The sequence below is a fragment of the Eleutherodactylus coqui genome, chromosome 4 (assembly GCF_035609145.1).
Source record: "Eleutherodactylus coqui strain aEleCoq1 chromosome 4, aEleCoq1.hap1, whole genome shotgun sequence".
Lineage (NCBI taxonomy): Eukaryota > Metazoa > Chordata > Amphibia > Anura > Eleutherodactylidae > Eleutherodactylus > Eleutherodactylus coqui.
In genome coordinates, this window is record NC_089840.1 from 27,704,611 (window position 1) to 27,725,673 (window position 21,063).

At 43.1% G+C, this 21,063-nt stretch overlaps 1 protein-coding gene across 2 annotated transcripts; it reads right to left on the reverse strand.

Moving 5' to 3' along the window:
* Window positions 1-254: 254 nt before the first annotated feature.
* Window positions 255-20,060, reverse strand: POU1F1 (POU class 1 homeobox 1). 2 transcript variants are annotated; one of them, XM_066598530.1, is made up of 6 exons: window positions 19,919-20,060; window positions 16,069-16,137; window positions 8,786-9,007; window positions 4,032-4,196; window positions 2,069-2,129; window positions 255-468 (listed from the first exon to the last, which is right to left on the reverse strand). In XM_066598530.1, the coding sequence occupies exons 1-6, from the start codon at window positions 20,058-20,060 to the stop codon at window positions 255-257; spliced, it is 873 nt and encodes a 290-aa protein (XP_066454627.1). The 2 variants fall into 2 exon arrangements, with proteins under 2 accessions (XP_066454627.1, XP_066454626.1); XM_066598529.1 differs by having other exon boundaries at window positions 16,069-16,218.
* Between the last annotated feature and the right edge of the window lie 1,003 nt (window positions 20,061-21,063).

Consider the following 21,063-nt stretch of genomic DNA (forward strand, 5'->3'; position numbering starts at 1 on the left):
GACTCAGCTGATCTGCGTCAAAATAAGACATCTTCTGAGAATAAGCCTTAGCGTATCTTTTGGAGCAAAAATGAATATTAAACTGTCCCATTTTGGGGGGAAACACGGTAGATGATCTGTTGCATTCCACTGATGTGCACATTTTGGACATGCTGCGTTAATTATGAGTGCCTGTGTGAGCTGTTACCGGCCAGACGTCCATCCGTCATTAACGTTATGTATAAAGTGCGATGTGATGCTTGTGCTCTCTGCTTTCATCTGCATTCATGATGATCTTTCGAGAAGCTGGTGAAAGCATTCTGGTGAAGACTTGTCTTGACTCGCTTCTCTCTCTGTCTGCGGTTACAAAACCAAACCCGGACCACCTCCTTCTCCAGGTTGAGGCTTTCGGCCATCCTCATGATCTCCTGGGAGGAGGGTTTGCTCTGTTCTCCAAAATGGGATTCCAAGGCTTCTTTTGCAGCAATGCTGTTAAATGTAAGTAGTGAAAAAGTGAAGTCACTAAAACAATGTGAGCTGCAGACCTCAGGCGCTCCTCCAGCAGTACTGTATATTTTAGCAATATGACCTGACTTTATGAGGGCACAGTTGCTATGGGGGGCATTTTAGCTGTCAGCCCACTGTAAGTTTATGTGGCTTGATGTTTTGGGGCTTGGAAGTATGACATTCACTGATATGGGGGGCTTTGTTACTGCTTTGAACCCCACCGATCCTCAGTGATGTAAGACTGAATATCCCATTGACAGTTATTGGAGTGGCACAGCGCATTTGTGACTGCTGCGGCATACAATCTCCTCCTCACTGCAGGGGGTGCAGTAAGCCCTCATTATGGAAGAGGAGGTCCATGGGACCCCTGTTCTCAGGATCGGTGGGGGTCTCAGCACTGAGATAAATTTACATTTTAGGCTGGGTTCACATGGGCGAACGCAATATGGGGCCATGAATCCTGCCCTCATATCACACTCCCTACGATGTGAAAGCCCCGAGAATGCAGGGTTCTTCCATTGCTTGCAATGAGGTCAGCACGGCTGTCGCCAACCCAATTGAAAACAATGGGGCTGCGATGCGAGAGCACGCAGCAAGATAGGACATGCCGTGATTTGTTTTCCGCATGGCATCGCATCGCGTGCCATGCGGGAAAACATCGCTGTTATGTATGAACCCTATTCGGATGAATGAGGTTCATATTTGTGCGAAATTTGGCATAACTGCGTAAAAAAAGGAATGCGTTACCTAGCAGACTCGGTTCAGGTCCCTCTTGCTGCTCTCCGGAGCTTCGGCGGGCTTCCTGCAGTCCTCGGACGTCCACAGAAGATCACTTCCTGGTTACGGAATTCATAAATCCCACCTCCAGGAAGTGATGGCTCTGATTGGCTGAGCAGCGCTCGAGAACCAATCAATGCAGCGCTCGATGGACCAATGTGATGGCTGTGATTCGTTCATCGAGTGCTGCATTGATTGCAAAACAGAGCTTGAGAACCAATTACAGCCATCACTTCCTTGAGGTGGGATTTATGAATCACGTAACCAGGAAGTGCTCTTCTGTGAAGAACCAATCACAAAAATCACATTGTGGAGGCGGGATTTATGAATTGGCCAATCAATGCCGCGGCTCTGCCAATTCATTAATCCTGTCTCCACAATGCGATCTCTGGTTATTCAACCCACCAATGCAGCATTCGATGAACCAATTTGAGCCAATGGAGGCAGAATTTATGAATGCCGTAACCAGGCAGTGATCTTCTATGGCCAGCCGAGGACTGCAAGAAGCGCGTTGGAGCCCCGGAAAGCAGTGGGAGGGACCTGACAAGAGCCTGCTGGGTAAATATAATAAGACATCCCTCAAAAATAAGACCTAGTGCCTCTTTTGGGGCAAAAATTAATATAAGACAGGGTCTGATTTGGGGGGAACCATGCTAACAGCCATGTAGCAACCCATCGCCTCCCGTCTGAGGTGCTGCAGACTGCCAGCTTTGGAAAACTCCTATAATATAATGGAGGTATTTATTGCAAAGGTTTTGGCACCACTATTGACTATCCCCTCTCCCCCACCACACACCAACTCTACCTTATAGTTGTTCTGCGCTTTCTTTTCCGTTCGTTCCCTCCGATCTTTTCATTGTACAAGGCTGCAGAGGCAAATAACAGCTAATGAAATGTCTGATATGATAGGCCGGCACGAATATGCAGTGAATACACAACAAATAAATCTGCGCTTCTGCGTACTTTTTTGCATGCGCTAATTGTATTGGCACTCACAAAAGCCTGCAAGAGCAAATTATTCAGGCAACGGCGAGTTTCGGTTGCGTAAATATACTCTTCATTTGCATGACCGAAACCCGCATACAGCCGCTTGACGAACCCCTAGTTTCATCAGCTTATGAACCTTTTCTTTATACCTTTTTGTATCAGGTATCGCATCGTCAAGAGTACATTGTGATTATTATATAAAACTGGTCATCAACAGCTACAAGTAAAGGGGATGTCTCAAATAACTGCATTAAAGGGTTTTTCCGACCTTAAAAAAACGTGCCCAGGGTGGTGAATGGCGGTCCAGCGCCACCAACCCAGTCCCGCTATAACTGGAAGCGATGATGTGACATTCATGGCTCACATAAGCGCTGCAGCCAATTGGCCAGCCCCCCTCTCGGATCCTGACATCGCGGTTCAAGCACAAGTCTTCAGAGAGTTGCATTGATGATCTAATATGCGTCATCCACACCAGGGGATGCGAGAGGGGCGGACTTTCCGGGTAAACATACAGCTAGCAGAGACAGTCCGGCCCGCCCACCAGACCGCTCCGATTCATTTACATGCGGGGCATTCTCAAAGTGCAAATACACAGGTTTGCTTTTAGCCCCATTCAAAGCAAAAACAGTCTTGGAAGGATAATTCCTCCGCTGCTATCACTCTACTTTATTAAAAACTGCTGACGGGTTCTCTTTAAGTTGAGGTTGCTCTTCTCCCCATCCTCTTGGTTCCTGGATATTGCTGCTCTGCCCTCTCTTATGCTGTGAAGTTAATTTGGGGTTCTTACTTGAACGTGTTGTATATGTTTTGTGGGTATTGCTTCGTTTATTGTATTCCGTTATACAATGGAGATGTTTCCTACGGATATTCAAGTCACAGCTGGTGGAAACTGGAGATCTGTTGAGGAGCAGAGAAGGTGGACTTCTGGGGCTTGCCATTCTGTTTCTCGCTCCACAGTTGACCCTCTAAGTGCCTTTTAATGGGAAGCTCATTTGAGTATTAAAGTTAAATAAAAGCTATGGCCGACCTTCACCCAACAGAAAGTTATGGCATTCATGTGTGTTATTTCGGGTTCGGTTGGTTCCAGAGGGAAGTGTCAATATTTTACTCTTGCTGATGGTCATTATAGCCTTTCCTTAAGGCTGTTGGAGGGGAGAAATAGTGTGGGGACAGTTTTTTTTGTACACCCTGGGTCCTCTACTACCATGTGGATGGACGCCACAATAAATTACTACAATTCTGATGACTAAAGGAGGTCCAACGCTACAAGATAGGGGAATCTAGTCATGTGGCCAAACCATGGATTCAGTGTTGTTGTTGTTTGTTGTTTAGTCGTTCACGGCCCTCGGTGACCCTAAAGGCTCCCTCCCTGTATTTCGGTCTTGCACTGCTTCCTTCAGTCGGTTGATATCCATGCCAGTATCAGCTTTGACAGTATCAGCCATCGTGTTCTTTGGCGGCCGATGTATTCGGTAAACATTATAAACGGGGGAACCAGCTTGCACTTATGTGTTTCCCTCCAGATTCATACACTTGGTGTGGAGATTTGTGTAATTCATTGCCGGCCATGCTCAGCTGCCGGTCTCCCCTTTCTTGAAGTTGATGTCACGTCTGGTAATCCTGTCTCGTACAATAAATGTCTTTATGAACCTGATGTCAGGTAGGATGATAACAGTGACATATAGCGCTGTCGCTGGTACATTATCAGACAGGCAGAGTAGAGTTCATGCCGGGTAACTAAACGACTGTGCTGTGAAGCATTTACGGAACATTTACTGTACCTCCGACTTGTTCTGCTTCGTCCAGCCACTTGGACAGGATGGACTTTAACTTACAGGCATTTCTGAAACTCAGCTGCAAATTTTCAAAACGGCAGATTGTTGTTTGGCTGAATTCGGAGCCGTGGACGGCAGCAAGGGCTTCTCCGACATTGGTCTGGGTGTAACCTGCTTGAGAGGAATAAACAGATTTATGTGTCCGAGAAAAGACAGATCAACCCCACTCTTAAAGCCATATCCGATGAAGAAATTTTACATTAAAGGGGTTTTTCCACTTAAAATTGCTTCTTGTCCTTCCTTTTTGCTGCTGACCAAAATTGCTTCACAACTGCTATATCCTTCCTGGTTGTTGCTGACCAGGACATGTGACTTCTGCAGCCAATGAATGGCCACAGCAGTGATCTTCTATAGCCAGTGATTGGCTGCAGCGGTCACATGTCCTGGTCAGCAGCAACCAGGAAGGATATAGCAGTTGTGAAGCAATTTAAGTTGTGGGAAAGCCCCTTTAAATCCACAGACGATCAGGGTTATAGAAACAGACACAGCATCACTCTCTGTTGAATGCATAAGAGCTCGCCGCTGGCCGTCTTCCCTTCTGCCTCGTTCTTGGAAGGGTAAAGAGGGACACGGGACCATCCGATATTTATGGTATATTCTGTTATACATATAAGGCCTCATGTCCACGGGCTTAAAATCCGCAGCGTTTCTCCCGCACGTGGATCCGCGCCCCATAGGGATGCATTGGACACCCGCAGGTAGTTAAATACCTGCGGATGTCATTTTTCCCGTCGAAGCCTATGTAAGCTGTACGGAACCGCGAGAGACCTGTACCAGAATTAAACTCAACTGCTCCGGGCGATGCGGTTCTTCCCTTCTTCGCGGCCGGATCTGCTTTCTTCGGCCCGGCGGATGTGCCAAGCACATCCACCAGGCCGAAGAAAGAAGACCCGGCCGCGAAGGAAGGAAGATCCGCATCGTCCGGAGCAGGTGAGTTTATTCTGATTTTTAGGCCTCATGTCCGCGGGGCAGGAGGGACCCGCTACGGATTCTACATGAAGAATCCACGGCGGGCCTGATTTTCCCCGTTGACATGAGGCCTTAAAGTTACCTGTTGCAATAGCCTTTTAACCCCTTAAGAACATGATCAATTTTCATTTTCATTTTTTTCATCTCCACCTTTTAAAAAAATCACACCTTTATGTTTCTGGGGCATGCTTTTTGCGTGACGACTTGCATTTTTCATCTGTAGCATTTAATGTGCCATATCATTTACTTAGAAACTTTTAAAAGCTTTCAAGTGAGGGGAAATTGAAAAATAAATGCAATTGCACTATTTTGGGGGAGGGGGTTGGGAAGGGGTTGTCTTTCCAACGTAAAAATGACGGTATGTGTTATTCTGACTTATTATGCTTATGATACCAAATTTATATAGTTTATGTTTTACTATTAACCCTTTTAAATCCACTATCTGACGTCTGAAGACATTATGATTTAAGGCTGTGCAGCTCCGATGTTGGAAAGACGTCCGTCGGGGTTCTCTTACTGTATATTGCCAGCCTTTCTGCTGTCGGAGCCTATCCAACGTGTCACCTCATGCAGTACTGGCTTTAGCCAGCAGATAGCGCCATTTTATAACGGCAGAAAAAGAGTAAGCCAACCAAGGAAAACCGGGATACAAATTGGACTGGAAAGGGTTAAAAAGTAAACACTTAACAAAAAATGTTGAAAATTTGTGTTCTGACCCCTAAAGCTTTTTGTAGTTTTCCATCGATTAAACTGTGTGTTCGTTTTTTGGGAGACGAGCTGTGTGTTTTATTGGTACCATCTAGAGATGAGCGAGTATACTCGCTAAGGCACATTACTCGAGCGAGTAGTGCCTTAGCCGAGTATCTCCCCGTTCGTCTCTAAAGATTCGGGGGCCGGCGGGGAGCGGTGGGGAGAGTGGGGAGGAACGGAGGGGAGGAGATCTCTCTCCTCTCCCCCACCTTCCCCCCCGCTCCCCCCTGCTCCCCGACGCAACTCACCTGTCACCCGCGCCGGCAGCCGAATCTTTAGAGACGAGCAGGGAGATACTTGGCTAAGGCACTACTCGCTCGAGTAATGTGCCTCAGCGAGTATACTCGCTCATCTCTAGTACCATCATGATAACATTTGAATCGAGTTTCTATGTATACCCTGTCTTTGTATGGATTTTATCCAGGTGTATCAGTTTCCTTCCATGCTACAAAAACATACAGATAGGTAAATCTAGATTGTAAGCCCCCATAGGAACAGAATCCAATATCAAGTGATGCTGTGTAATATGCAGGTGCCACATTATTAAAAGTGATTAATATTTAAAGCAAATCTATGGGCTCGAGCATGCTGTCCAATCTGCAGGAGGAGCTTACCAGATTGATATGTAGCTTTATGTGGAAAGATTGAGTATAACTTGTGTTTTTATTCGTTTATATCTCTGCTCATTCTGAGCTGAACAGTCCAGTGGGCGGAGCGATCAGTAACTGACAGCTATTTCTATATGTGCAGTTACACTCAGATAGCTGTCAGTCACTGTTAGGACCGCCTACTGGACTGTTCAGCTCAGAATGTGCAGAGATATAAATGAAATAACCTTTCCCCATAAAACTATATATCAATCTGCTCAGCTCCTCCTACTCTATAACATGGTGCCTGCAGTTTGGACAGCATGTTTGAGGTGACAGATTCCTTTAAAAAAAATCTATTAAACTTATTTTTACCTTTTTTTTAGAAACCAGTAGAGATATGAACTTGAACTTGTTACAGGCAGGGCTCAATCGGCTGAAATCCATGATAGGCCTAGAAGCCTTCATTAGGCCAAAGGCTGCAATGGCAACCCATTAGCAACTCCCAATTGTGTTGTGGGTGTGGGACAGAGTGCAAGAGGTCCCATTTGGGCAAGCTGCTCAAATCTCACAGTCAGCATCTAAGTAGTTAAACGGCAGTGATAGGAGCTAGCTCTGATCACTGCTATTGCAGCTCGTTGCCAGCTGTATGAAATAGCTGACAGTCGCCAAGCTAGGGTGTGAGTTTGACCCATTTAGATGGTTTATATGAGTAATAGGATAAAAGTTATGAAAATCTCATCCATTATATTACTACTGAATACGCAATATGTGGACGTACCCTTAAAGGGGTATTACCCGGAAAGACTTTCATCACGTATGCATGAGCGCCCCACTGATCACACTTTTATTACCAATTCTATGGATAGCTAATAAAAGTGTATGCTGGTACAACCCCTTTAAGGTCTACATTTACTGTGCAGCTGCGTATGATTTAGGGCACGCTTCTAAATCTTTATCTACTGGAACTACACAAGCAAAAATACGGTGATCTCTGGGTCTCTCCAGTGGTCAAAGTTACAAATATTGCGAAAAGTGTTACAAAACTTTTGACGCGGAACAGTGACATCTAGGAAGTTTTAATTCATGGGATTCAGGGTGCTCGGACCCCCACTAATTGCTGAAATGAAGGGGCAAAAACGCTGAACTGAGAATTGTGATCACTAGTAGAGATGAGCGAGCGTACTCGGCCATGCCCCTTTTTCGCCCGAGTACCGCGATTTTCGAGTACTTCCGTACTCGGGCGAAAAGATTCGGGGGGCGCCGTGGGTGAGTGGGGGGTTTCAGCGGGGAGTGGGGGGGAGAGGGAGAGAGAGAGGGCTCCCCCCTGTTCCCCGCTGCTACCCCCCGCGCCGCCACGCCGCCCCCCGGCGCCCCCCGAATCTTTTCACCCGAGTACTGAAGTACTCGAAAATCGCGGTGCTCGATCGAGTAATTACTCGAAACGAGTACGTTCGCTCATCTCTAATCACTACTTGTTGGCTCTTCTTGGCAGTTGAAGACGGACACATAGAAGTGTATAGAAGTCTACGAGCTGATGTGCACAATGCTCAGGTCAATTCTTCTGCCCCTTCATTTCAGCGATCAGTGGGGGTTTCAGCATCCAGATCCCCACTGATCAAAGCTTCTGATAAGTCGATAGCATTAAAATAAGCATAGTATTATGACAAGCTGCAGTTTTTAGGTTTGGTAGTAACTTAAAGGGGTTGTCTAGGACTTTTGAGACTTTTACTATTGATGGCCTATCCTCAGGAGTCCTGCTTGGAATTCCTGATGATCAGCTGATCACTGAGAGTGTGGACAGTGCTGGACGTAGGTAGTGCTGTCAACATTGCAGTGGGAGCTGTGTCTGCTGTATAAATCTGGGCCACTACAGTACAGACAGCACTACCTACCTCCAGCACTGTCTGCATTGATAGCGGGCCTGGTGATCAACTGTTTATGACCTATTCCAAGAATAGTTTATCAATAGTAAAGTCCTGGAAGCCCCCTTTAAAGGGGTTGCCCAGTTGTAAACTAGGTCATTAATGGCAGATCAGCGGGGGCTTGCCACAAGGGATCATCACTGATCAGCTGTTTGGACTCATGCACTGAGCTGATTTCTGTAGGAAGCAGACAGCTCCGTTCCTACTGCAGTGGCCAGGCTTAGTACTGCAGGCAAAAGTCTCATTCATTTCAATGGGAACTTTGCCTTCACATACCAAGAATGGCCACTGCAGTGGGAATGATGCTGGCTGCTTCCTGAAGAAACCTTCTCAGTGCATAAGTGCAGAGGAGGAATCCTGCCAATCTATTATTGATGGCCTATCCTAAGGATAGACCATCAATAGCCCCTAACTGAACAACCCCTTGAATACATTAGCACTCAGTGCATCATCATTAAGAGATCCATACCTAGCTTAATCCTTCGCACTTTGAATTCATTAGCAAACTTTTCCAATTCTCTGATTTCTGGGGAGTCAATATCAATGGGCTCCTCAATGACTTTACTCTTTCTTCTGAATTCTTGCTTGAAGTCCGTTGTTGTAACATCTTCCAGGAGGGTTTGATGGACAGGGGCAAAACTATGACCCAGTGTGCAGGAGCTGGCACTCATCAAGCAAGGTGGTAAACTGCCTGTATGGACTCCTGTGGAAGAAGGATAGAGTCTGAGCTTTCGAGATTTGATTGCTGAGCTGGTAAAACACATGGGTATTTAATGCGTGTAAATATATGTACATAAAGTAAAAAGCACTATATATGCAGTATGAGGAGCAGCTGTGGTCCACTTAAGCTTCCTGATGGCATGAAACTCCATGTATTCCTCTGGACTGCAGCTGCAGCTCTAATATTGGGAAGCTGTGCTTCAAAGAGTCTATGTAGCCAAGGTCTTGAATGCAGATCTGCATAATTACACTAATTACATTTTTTAGCACCATAATAGTTCTGAGAATATGGAGGACAAGTCATCACATTGACCTCTTTTCTATGTTCCTGAACAACTCTTGCAGTGTGGCCAGGCGCATTATCCTGCGCTGAGCATTGCCATTAGGAAATCCTGCTGCCATGGAGGGGTATACTTGCCCTGTGCAATGTTAGGTAGCTGGTATGAGTCACATCCACATGATGCTAAGTATCCAGCAGAACATTGCCCATCACACTGCCCCTGACAGCTTGTCTTCTTCTCATAGTGCATCCTAGTGCCTTCTCTTTCCCAGCATTCCACATGAAGTAAACCCATGATGTAACCATGATGTAAGACTAGGACACCTTCCTCCATGGTCCAACTTTGATGCTCACATCCCATTGTAGGCACTTTTTGTGGTGGCAGGAGTGAGCATGGGCACTGTGACTGGTCTACGGTTATACAACCCTATTTAAGGAACCTCCCTATACTGGAAAGTTCCTAAACAAAAGGTTCCTAGTGTATCTGTAAAGGTGTTCCTGTGTCTTCTTTGATTCTTGGTTTTGACTCTCTGCCTGATTGCACAGCTTTCCTGCACTCTGCCTGCCCTGACATTGGCCTGTTATATTTACTATGCTTTGACTGATTGCTGCCTGCCCTGACCTCCTACCTGTTTACCTTTTAGGGCTCATATGAGCGTTTTTACATGCGTTTCTCCGTGCGTTCAAAAATTCACACTAGATAGAACCAATGCTTATCAGTGGCAGCCGTCACATCTGCGAATTTAACATGCGGAAATACACCTGCGGTGAAAATTATAGGACACCAGTTCGCAGAATGCATGTAACTGCGGCAAACCGGTGTTCTATGTATGTGAACCCCCTGGATGCTTTTGAATCCAGGGGTTTCACCTTGCACTCAATGGGGCCGGCGGCAGCAGCACTGACCCTATTGAAAACATATACTGAAGATCGTGATCCTCTGTAAAGCTGTGATAGCTGTGTCACAGCTGTCACAGCTGTGGCAGAGGAGTGCGATGTTCTCCCATTGAATTCAATAGAGCCGACAATACAGCCGGCTCCATTGAAAGTAATGGGCCGCTGGCAAGCGCTGCAGTGATTTTCGGGGAAGGGCTTCAAATGTAAGCCCTTCCCTGAAAGTCAATCCAAAAGTGTGTTAAAAAAAAAAAATCTATACTCACCTCTCCGCAGCTGTCAGGGCTCAGCCGCATCCAGCCGGCTCTTCTCCTGCACTGCTCTGAGTAGTATTCAGTAGGCGAGGATTTAAAACCAGCTATTGATTGACAGCTGAGAGCTGCCTCTGATTGGTCCCTGCGCTCAGCCAATCAGAGGCAGCACTCACCCATTCAATAATCCCTGTGTCTTAACGGGCAGCCATCGTGCACTTTCGTGCAGTATTCATTTATCGTTGACTTTTAGCAAGCTAAAAATCAGCAATGAGCCTTATCAGCACCACACACTGAGTTCTCAGCGGGATACCGCTGATAGTATTGTTTCAGCTGGTATCCTGCTTGGAGCTCTCAGCTGGATACCAGCTGAGAGCTCTGCAAACAAAACAGCTATATGCAGATGACAGTGCTCCAGCTGTCTTCTGCATACAATGGGAGCCTTTATTTACTTACTAATAAGCTCTTAAGTAGCTAATTAGCTACTTAAGAGTTTATGCAAAGTGGTCGCTCAAAACTGTCACTCAAACTGCTGTTTGAGCGAATTTTGAGCGATCAGCTTTCAGTGTAAATGCACATTTAGAGATGACGTGTTGCAAGTTGGAAGGAGAGTCTACAGATTTGCATAATCAAATTGCAAACATACATGGCAGAGATAAAAATGCAGTTAGCTAAGAAAAATGGTGAATTGGAGTCTTGGATAAGTGAACTCAAAGAAAACCTGGAATCAGAGAAAACTGCTTACAGCCAGGCGGAGAAGCAAACAAAGGTCTTGGAAGATATACTGGACTTCAAGGAAGCCCAGGAAGCACTCCATGAGCAAGAGGTGACCCAGTTGAAGAAAAGCTTGGAGGAGAAAGCTGAAGTGCATGGAGCTCAAATCCAGGAGCCTAAACAGAATCGTGCTCTAGTTATGGAGGGACTGTCCAAACAACTAGAGCAAACTAATCAGGCTTTAAAAAGGGAGCATAGTGAGTTGAACAGTGAGATAAAGGTACTTAAGAGTGACTCTGAAGACAAGAGAAAAAGGGTAAAGACTCAACTTTAAGAGCTACAAATAAAAATCACTGAAGGTGACAGAGTACAGGCAGAGCTGTCTGGGAAGGTGAACCGACTGCAGGTGGAATTGGAAGCTTAGTTTGAAGATTCTCTGAAATTTTTGCAAGAAGAAACTAGTCAGAAGTTTGACCTTAGTGCACACCTGAAGAGAAGGTAAGATGAGAGAATGTAGTCTTTGAGCAGTTAGAAGTAGATGCAGAAACAAAGAAAAAACTGTTAATGCAGATTTCAGTACTTCAGAATGTGGCTGCAGATATGACAAAGAAAATGAAGGAGAACCCTGTATGCTGGGCCTCTGTTGAAGAGCAAGAGAGCAAAATCCTAGAAGAATTGGAAGCTATAAATCAGTTGTATGAAGAAAAACCAGCTGCTTATGATAAATTAGAGAAGTTTAAAATGAGTTTTCAGCTGTAATTAGATATTCATGTGGAGCTTGGCCACCAACATCAGATGGGAGAAGAAACAGAAGATGTATGTACAGGGGCTTACTGTGGAGAAAACAATGTTGGCTAAATATGCAGAAGAACTGCTTAACAAGCAGGCGCACACAGAAATACAAGACTGGATTAGCACCAAGATGGATCCTGAAAAGAGAACTCTGGTACAAGAAAAGCTCAAGAGCGTGTTCCTACAACCAGTAGAAGGAATGAAGACCCTGTTGGAGAATCTTAAAAATGAGATACAAGCAGTAAAGCATGCCGAATTATGCTTCGAAGGTGACCTGGGCACTACAGGTGAACAGTTTGTGAAAAGTGGAATAGTCTTGAGGGAAGAAATTACCTCTGTAAACCATAGTAAAGACATTGAGAAGGTGAGTGCTGAGCAACAGATCGAGGCTGAGCAATTCTCTGAAGTACAAGAGACAAAGAGAAGGCAGAAAGTGAGGCTGCTGAAGCTGAGAAGGCCACTAAAGAAGCAAAGATGGGAAAGGAGGCCTCAGAAAATGCAGGTGAAAAGAACAATGTGAAAGAAGTTGCAGAGAATAGCAAAACAAAGCCAATAGGGGCAGACTCCACACAAGGACCTGTAGAGAAGCAACTGAAGAACCAATGGCAGTTCCGGAATGAGCAAGAAATTGAGCATGAGAAAGATGAGGTGGCAGTTAGGAAAGTGCCAGTTAAGCAACATGAAGAGGTAGTAAGCATGAAAGAGAGAAATCCCCGACCTGATTGCAAACAGATTGGCCCAATTGGGAAAATTGAAAAACCATTGGGCAAAAGTGGCTTCTTTTCTCAGGATACTCATGTTAATTTCCTACCTCAAAAATGAATCCATTGGGTACAAAAGAAAATATATCCTTGCATGTAGTTGTTTTAGGCATTGCCTAATTTAGATGTTCATTATGATGTAATAATGTAGCTGAGTTATTATCGAGGGAGACATCCATGACCGAGTAACCCATTGATAGTGTCCATATTATTTGCTGTTCCTTTTTCCTTTTTTTTAAATTTTCTCTCCTCTCTTCAATAGTATTGTCCTTTTAAGCTTTGTCTATGCTAGCCCACGATCTGATGGGACCAACACAACCCAATATACGCATACCGAGCGAAGGTACACTCTACCACCCACTTGGACATGTGCAGGATCGAATTCAAACATGTTAGCTAGTCAACACCATACCCAGGTCCCATTATATGTTGGAATATGAACCACATGTTGACTTACTTGATTGTCTATACTAAATTTGTGGGCTATAAACTATGTATTGCACACCCTATGTACTGGGTAAATTTTGCAATGTGTAATTTATATGTTTTCTTATTTTATGTTAAAAAATCCAATAAAACACTTGCTGTTAAAAAAAAGAGAGAACCCCGAGCCTGGAGTTTTGACCCCGGAGGGGCAAAACCTGCGATAACGGCTACGGGCTTTATCAGGGAAGGGGAATATGTGGCAAGGTAGTTCACAGAAGGGCCTACAGAGGGCATGAAAGCAGGCCTTCTGTGTGCTAATCAGCTGGGACAGCTATAGGGGTATGGTTGGAGGAGATAAAACCTCCAGACATATTCCTGCAAAGGGGGAAGTTGGTTGAAAGCCAGAGTGAGAGGCTGCAGTAGCAGTATCAGGAACTGGGAAGCTGAGTTCCGGCACAGACCAAACTAGAGCCCATCACAAAGGAAGACGCCCTCTAGACACGCCAGGAAGGGGATAGTAAGGGGAAACCCTGAAGTCATACTATGTTCCAGTACATGTTTGCTATGTGTGAAATAAAACTGGTGGTAGCCAGTGATCCTGAGCTTTTATGTACATGGTGCCAACACTCTCAAATAGAGAAGATGGCAATCCCATAAAGTGAGTAACCCCCAAGGTTGCTGCAATGCATATAATGAAATTGCTATTTAGGTAGGTCACTTATACACTAGTATCGTTTTCCTTTAGATTAATACTAAAACATTAAAAGATTTTCATATAAATAATGCTGACTATTATGCTAATGGTGACAGAAGAAACTACAACATGCCGACATCTTCTTCCCCTCAGCTTACCTTGTAAAGTACTCACTCCATTCACAACATTGGATAGCGGCATGCTGCATGTCTGTAAGATCCGTGTCTGGGAAATACTTGCTGACAACATTTCTGGAGCGCTGGGTTTTATTCCTGGGAAGAGAAATTGTGACAGAAAACCTGAAACTGCTGAAAATATTTACCTGTGCTTTTTAAAACAGCCAGAGTTCATCTTAGCTAAGAAACAGGAGTCGAGAAAAGGGAAGAAGGAAAACTTCTGTTCAAACAAAACAGTTTTTTCTATTTCCTTCTTCTGGGATCCATTGCCAATTTTATGAAGCAAAAAATATCTGGGGTGGCGGGGGGGGGGGGGGGGGCACTTTCCACAAATACATCCCTGAAAATGTTCCCTTAGACTCTGCACAAGGCGTTATGATGGCTCAGTATTGCAGATGTAAAGCGGAAGCTTTCGGAGAGGCTTTTCTGATTTCCCAGGACTGGAGCAGATATCATCCTTACCACCAAATATCCAACTTTTGATGTTTGCAATTTTGGAGGCCAACAAGATTCCCCATAAAGATTGCATTACTCACCAGCACGTCCCATTGTTTACTTTTGGGGATGTGCTGCGAATAAGCAACCAAACTTAAAGTGGTTGTATGAAGATTGAATTTCAGCACCTATCCATTGAATTGCTGATAAAAGTTTGACTGGTGGGATCTCACCCCTGAGACTCCTACCGTTCCTGAGAATGGGGGTCATGTGTCCCCCTCTCCTCCTCGCCGCAGGCTCTTTGCACCCCCCCCCCCCTACAGTGAGGAAGAGATGGAATAGAGTGGCAGTCTAGTATGTCTGCTGTAGCTCCATTCATCTTCAATGGGACTGCTGGAGACTATTGAGTACTTATAGGCACCTATTTCCATCAGCCCCATTGAAATGAATGGAACAACACTACGCATGTGTGACTGTTGCTCGATTCAATCTCCACATCACTTTGAGTGGGTGCAATGAGCCAGAAATAATGAGTAGAGAGGGTCACAAGATCCCAGTTCTCGAGATCAGTGAGGGTCTCAGTGGTGAGACCCTACCGATCAGACTTTTATCATTTATTCTATGGATAGGTGATGAAAGTCAATCTTGATATGGGGCCTTTAACCCTTTCCAATCCACTGTCTGACCTCTGAAGACATTATGATTTAAGGCTGTACAGCTCCGATGTTGGAAGACATCCGTCGGGGTTCTCTTACTGTATATTGCCAGCCTCCCTGCTGTCGGAGCCTATCCAATGTGTTACCTCATGCAGTACTGGCTTTAGCCAGCATATAGCGCCATTGTATAACGGCAGAAAAAGAGTAAGCCCCTAGGAAAACCAGGATACACATTGGATTGGAAAGGGTTATGGTCCTATTAAACAGGCCAATATTTGGGCACAAACATTCGCTGGGAACCTTCATTTTACTGATAATCAGCCCACCTGAATAAGTCACCAATCAGCCAACAAAACAAGCAAATGTAGACTGGTTTGAACATGTATGCGGATATCAAAATTCACACTCAACAGTAGTAGATCCATCCATATAAACAGCAGAATATGCTGCCAGTGAATGCAATCTGTACAGGGACAAAAGATCATAGTAATGGCCTTTTTTAGCTTTCTGCCCCTAATAAAAGAAAACAAATGGAAAAAACTCTGTGAAAAAAAGATATTAAAAAATATCCCTACATGTCCCAAAAAAGGAGCAAAAATTATTTTAGTAGCTGAGGAAAAAAATAATGCCAACACATACGTAAAATTCCCTAAAATTCCCTTTAGGAGCAAAACACACTGGTCCCTAAGAATTAAAGGGGTTATCCCAAAATCTAAAATTATCCCCCGAAACACAGGATAGGCGAAAACTTTACGATCATTGGGGTCTCACCACTGAGACCCTCACCAATCCTGAGAACAGTCGTCCTGTTTCCACCTCTCTCTTCATTGTGGGGTCAGTAGCAAATAGTCAAGACTCACAGTCTGAAGCATAGGCCAGTTTGGATAGAATAAGAAGGAAATGCACTAAATATATCAAAGCTCTTCAAAAAATGTAAAATTAGAACTTCTTACCTGTCATGACTCCATAGGTAGCTTGCTGGTTTCCATAGTGGCATGATGGGTTTGGGTAGTGAAGCCCTGCTGGTATATTGTCCACATTAGGCATAGAGAAGTATATAGGAGATAATTTAGGAATTTGGACCAAAGACAAAACAGACGGGACTGGTAAGAAAACGTACAAGTATTCAAAAATATTCATTGTATTCACTCCGCTGTAATTCACGGTTCTGTACGTGTAATATACGATGACAATAAACACATAATATAAACTATTTAACAACCCGCCCCTTACAAATAGAGAAGATTGGAAAAAAATGGTGGTTAGAATAAAAATTATAAACTTCTCAATCTACTTAACCTTTCCTGATCTTCATTCCCTCATGACCCCCTGGGTCTCCTGCCGCCTCAGCATTTATAAACTTGCATGATATGTTATTCATACCAAATGGTGGATAACACCTCATTATACAGGTTTGTAAATCTAGAGAATGGTAGTGGGGGAAGAAAGGCATATTAAAAAGGTATATATTGACATGTTTAATATTTTTCTATTTTATGCCAATTTAGGGCTTTTTGAAGTGGAAGGAAAAACCTACCCAATCCAGTCCAGGACTAGTGGCGCTGGCATGTCCATTTCTGGCCCAGTTTCGACACTGGGTCGTATGATACTTGTTTTTTCTCCTCCCCTCTCGTTGTTAGTGACATAATCGCAGAGGGATGACTGATTGGCACATTTCAATAACTAAGCCAGACCCCTTCTCTGTTTCAGCATTGGCCTTGACTGAAAAGGGTAACGGCTTAGTTATGAGCTGAACAGCCAGCCGCTGCAATTACATCACTGACAACATGATGTGATGTCAGAACTTGACCGGAAGTGGAGGTGCTTGTTGGACCTGGACTAGTTTTTCACTCCATGGATAACCACTTTTGATAGAAAATGTTTTTGGAGTAGATGGATGCGCTCAATGTACTGCTTGCCAAAGGGACATAGCTTTACACCAACAAGTTATTTTGCTCTGGTCAGGATATTTAGATACAGAACTAGGGCAGCAAACCTATCTAGTTAGAAGGAATGTTAGATCTGAGGACCGTAACCCTCACTAATTGGTAGAACATGTATGGCCATTCTTACTAATCTAAAGATGGCCATACAATAGATGTATTCAGGTAAAACCCAACAATTTTGGAAGGTTCAGACAATCATCTACTGTGTGTGGGTGCACTCTACATGTCTTCTGATACTCCCTTGATGGCAGACTTTGCGGGAAATAAGTATCAGGCAGTTGGATCTCAACTCTACGATCTCTTTGTTTTTGAAGAGACAAGCTGCTATCTGTGTTGTTCGGCAGTGGATTTCTGTCCCCTCTACATTCAGAGCACATGTTCGCTTGGCTGAGCAAAGCGTGCATGTGTACGGGGGTCTTGGGTGTATGACCACTCTAACATTTATCTCTAAAGGCCCATTTACACGGAGCGATGATCGCTCAAAGAACGCTCAAAGGACAGTTTTAGTGACAGCTTTGAGCGATCATTTTGCATAAGCTTTTAAGTAGCTACATAAGAGCAATTAAGTGCAATTAAGAGCATAAGAGCAATTTAGCTGATAAGGGCTCTTATCAGCTTTCAGTTCTTTTGTTTTCCAGCGGGAAACAATGCTATCAGCACAACCCACGGAGATCTGCTTATAAGGCTGAATGATGATTTTTAGGTCGGACTGAATTTAACAATCAGCTAGCAGTGCACGGAAAGTGCGCAATGTGCACACATTTAGACAAAACGATTATCGCTCAAACGATTGCTTTTGTGGCAATTTTTGAGCGATCATCACGTCGTGTAAATGGGCCTTTATCCAGTGACTGGAAGTAAGTCTTTCAAGGTAGACCCTTGGTTTTCTTCTATATTTCCAAGACTCCTCAATGGTAAATTTGCCTAGTAACACACCATTCTATCATCTTGCAGTACAGCTAAGCAAATGTGCTATTTACTGCTCTTTGACAATGTTGTGCGACCTACAATATAGTTCCCATACTGATTGTCCCCGAGCTTTACCAGAAATAGATAAAGCTAAGGAATAGTGAAATATAATTTATGACAACCTGACGGGACTGATTAAGGTTTAATAAATACAATTTTTTCCTAATTTCTAGAGTAAATATTCGATAAGAATTCTGTCGATCTGAATGCCCGGACAATATACATTAGAAGACAATACATCTTGGGAGCCACATGTTTCTCACAACTTCATACTATTTGATAGTCATAGAAGTCCTACGTTTTAACCAAGTGCTCTCACAATATGTTTTCCACTCTGGCAATATTGCAAATGTATCATGACTTTCAAACAGTGCTAGTTTGGATGGTATATTATGAATATGTCAAAACTTTGCAAATCCTTGAAATTTTTCTATTTTTGTGTTCTCCATGTTTATTAGGAAGAGACTTCTGACCATCACTCAGAGCTGAATGTGGCTTGCAAGTTACAAAAGGTTGGGGACCTCTGGTCTATGGAATATTATTTATGAATCCTACAGAAAAATATTCCCAAACTAAAAATTCACCAGATCCAAGTACGATCATCTGAGATCTTAAGGACAATTTAATACCGTGTTTCCCCGAAAATAAGACAGTGTCTTATATTAATTTTTGTTCAAAAAGGTTTAACTTTTTTACATGTATAGCTGCCTGGACACTATTTAAATTGACTTTTTTTAAATTAACTGTTAGCAGGGCTTAATTTTGGAGTAGGGCTTCTATTTCAAGCACCCTTAAAAAGCCTGAAAAATCTTTTGCATCCTCAAAAATTCTGGAAAATCATGCTATGTCTTATTTTCAGAATATGTCTTATTTTTAGGGAAACAGGGTAGATTGTTAAAGTAACTTATTTAGTATATTTAAATTATCATTGTATGATTAAGCCTACTTATAAAAAAATCACATGTGTACATATTAATAGTAACGTGTATATTTGTATATTAATCACTGTTGGTGCAATATCCATGGAAGCTCATGCCACTATACAAATAAATGATAATACCTAGCAGTACAATTTCGTAATTCATTTTTATTATGATTTGTAATTAATGTATATATTTATTTTTTCATGTATTTCATATTTTTTTATAATTCATACTATTATACTTATTCTTTTGATTTACCCAAATACTTATAATAAATGCTAAATGACAGATAAAATGACTGATTGTTAAAGTTGTTTGTGATACTTCGTAAACAACATAAAGATTTTCAAATCAGAAATGTTAATATTAGAAAATAACAGAAATTGCCTAAAAATTGATTTTTTTTCAATAACTGCGAAACAGAAAAGAAAAATCACAGCAAAGATCTGCTAATTGCTTGCCTTGGATAAAACACAAGATTTCAGTACATATTAATGAGCAGATATCATGATTACAATATATACATAGTGCCGTTATGCCATTATGGCAGAGTTTATGGAAATTTAAAAAGTTGCATCCACTAAAAAAGTTTTTGAAATTGCAAACTTTGCATCACTAGAATTAAATTAAAATAACTGGATATTACTAGAACATATCTCTATACATTTTTGTCTACAGGCATTGGATTTTACACATATGGGTCTTATAATAATAGATTCAATAGATATATTTAATTTGCATAATATACGAAAAATCTTAATTTTTATCAAGATCCTTTTTTTTAATTCTTAACATTTCATATTTGAAGTCCAAGTAAAACCTAAGCGTCACGGGTCAGGTATAGAGCTGTCTGTGGTCTAATTAAAGCACTTCGCCCTCACCTCGAGCCATACTGAGTACACACACTGAATTTTAAGTATAGCAATATAACAAAAAAATTAAAAAAAACATCAATTCAGAAATACCTGTGGAGACCACGTTTGTTGTATGATTGGTGACAGGCAGATACTCTGCAGTGCCGTGATGCATCCTAAGGGGGAATGTGGCTGAAGAATCAGAATTTATAGGTACAAATGTGTCAGCTGTCACAAAAGCTTGGAAACTCATCCCCCCAGACAATAGAAAATAGACAAGAGATGAATTTCAAAAGTTTTCTCCAAGTCTTTTGTGAATCTCAAATGAATCTTTCAAGAAAAGTTTTCTTCGACTTGCATGTATGCATTAAGGGACTGCCTGGCGAGTGCATGGCGTGTGCAGGTATTTATACTCTTAGGAAATCCCTGTATCCATGTTAATGATTTCTTCCCAGGAGATTGCTACATAAAGGCATCAACTGTCCTTCCCACCTCATAGAACAATACCCAGCCAACTGGTCTGACTAAACAGAAACCTGAGATGCTCTATTCATTTAAATGACTGTAGCTCTATGGACAATATAGGACTAAGGAGAGCAGACAGCAGAGTCTAGTGGCTTAACTTGGCAAAGCTAACAGCAGTGGTGTACAGAGAAGAGAGGGGGTCCATTGCAAAGATAAAAATGGGCCCCCTAATAAGGTGCTGATTTTAGCACCCAGGATGGAAAGGTTTGATATTTGTGTTTTCCTGTACTCCCCTTAAATAACCCTGAAGACATTTCCAGCTGCCTTGATTTAGAGAAATTCACTTCCTCTGAAGAAGGGAGTTCCGCACTGGTTCCAGCCACCCAGTGGAAAATGGGGTGGGAGTAAATATCACTGGGCCCCTTTCTCCATTCTCAAAGTAATAGAACACCTCCTCTTTTGCCACCGTAAATTCATAGATACCCCTCTGTGCCCCCACAAAGTAATGCAGCTCCCTCTGTACTACCACAAAGTAATAGATCCCCATTCTGTGCCCCTTGAGGTCCACTGCCCAACCTCAGTCACTCACACAGGAGAAGCTGTAGTCCGATAGTACTGCCTAATTACATTATTGCCTGTACATAACCTGCTCCTTCCCTTCTCTTGCTCTGAGTACAGTATTTGTAGGAGATATGGAGGAGCGGGTTATGCATGGAGTGGTATGCTGTAGTGAGATAGCATCAGGAATACTGTGTGAGGGACCAGACAGCCTGCAACCATGATGGGGTAGT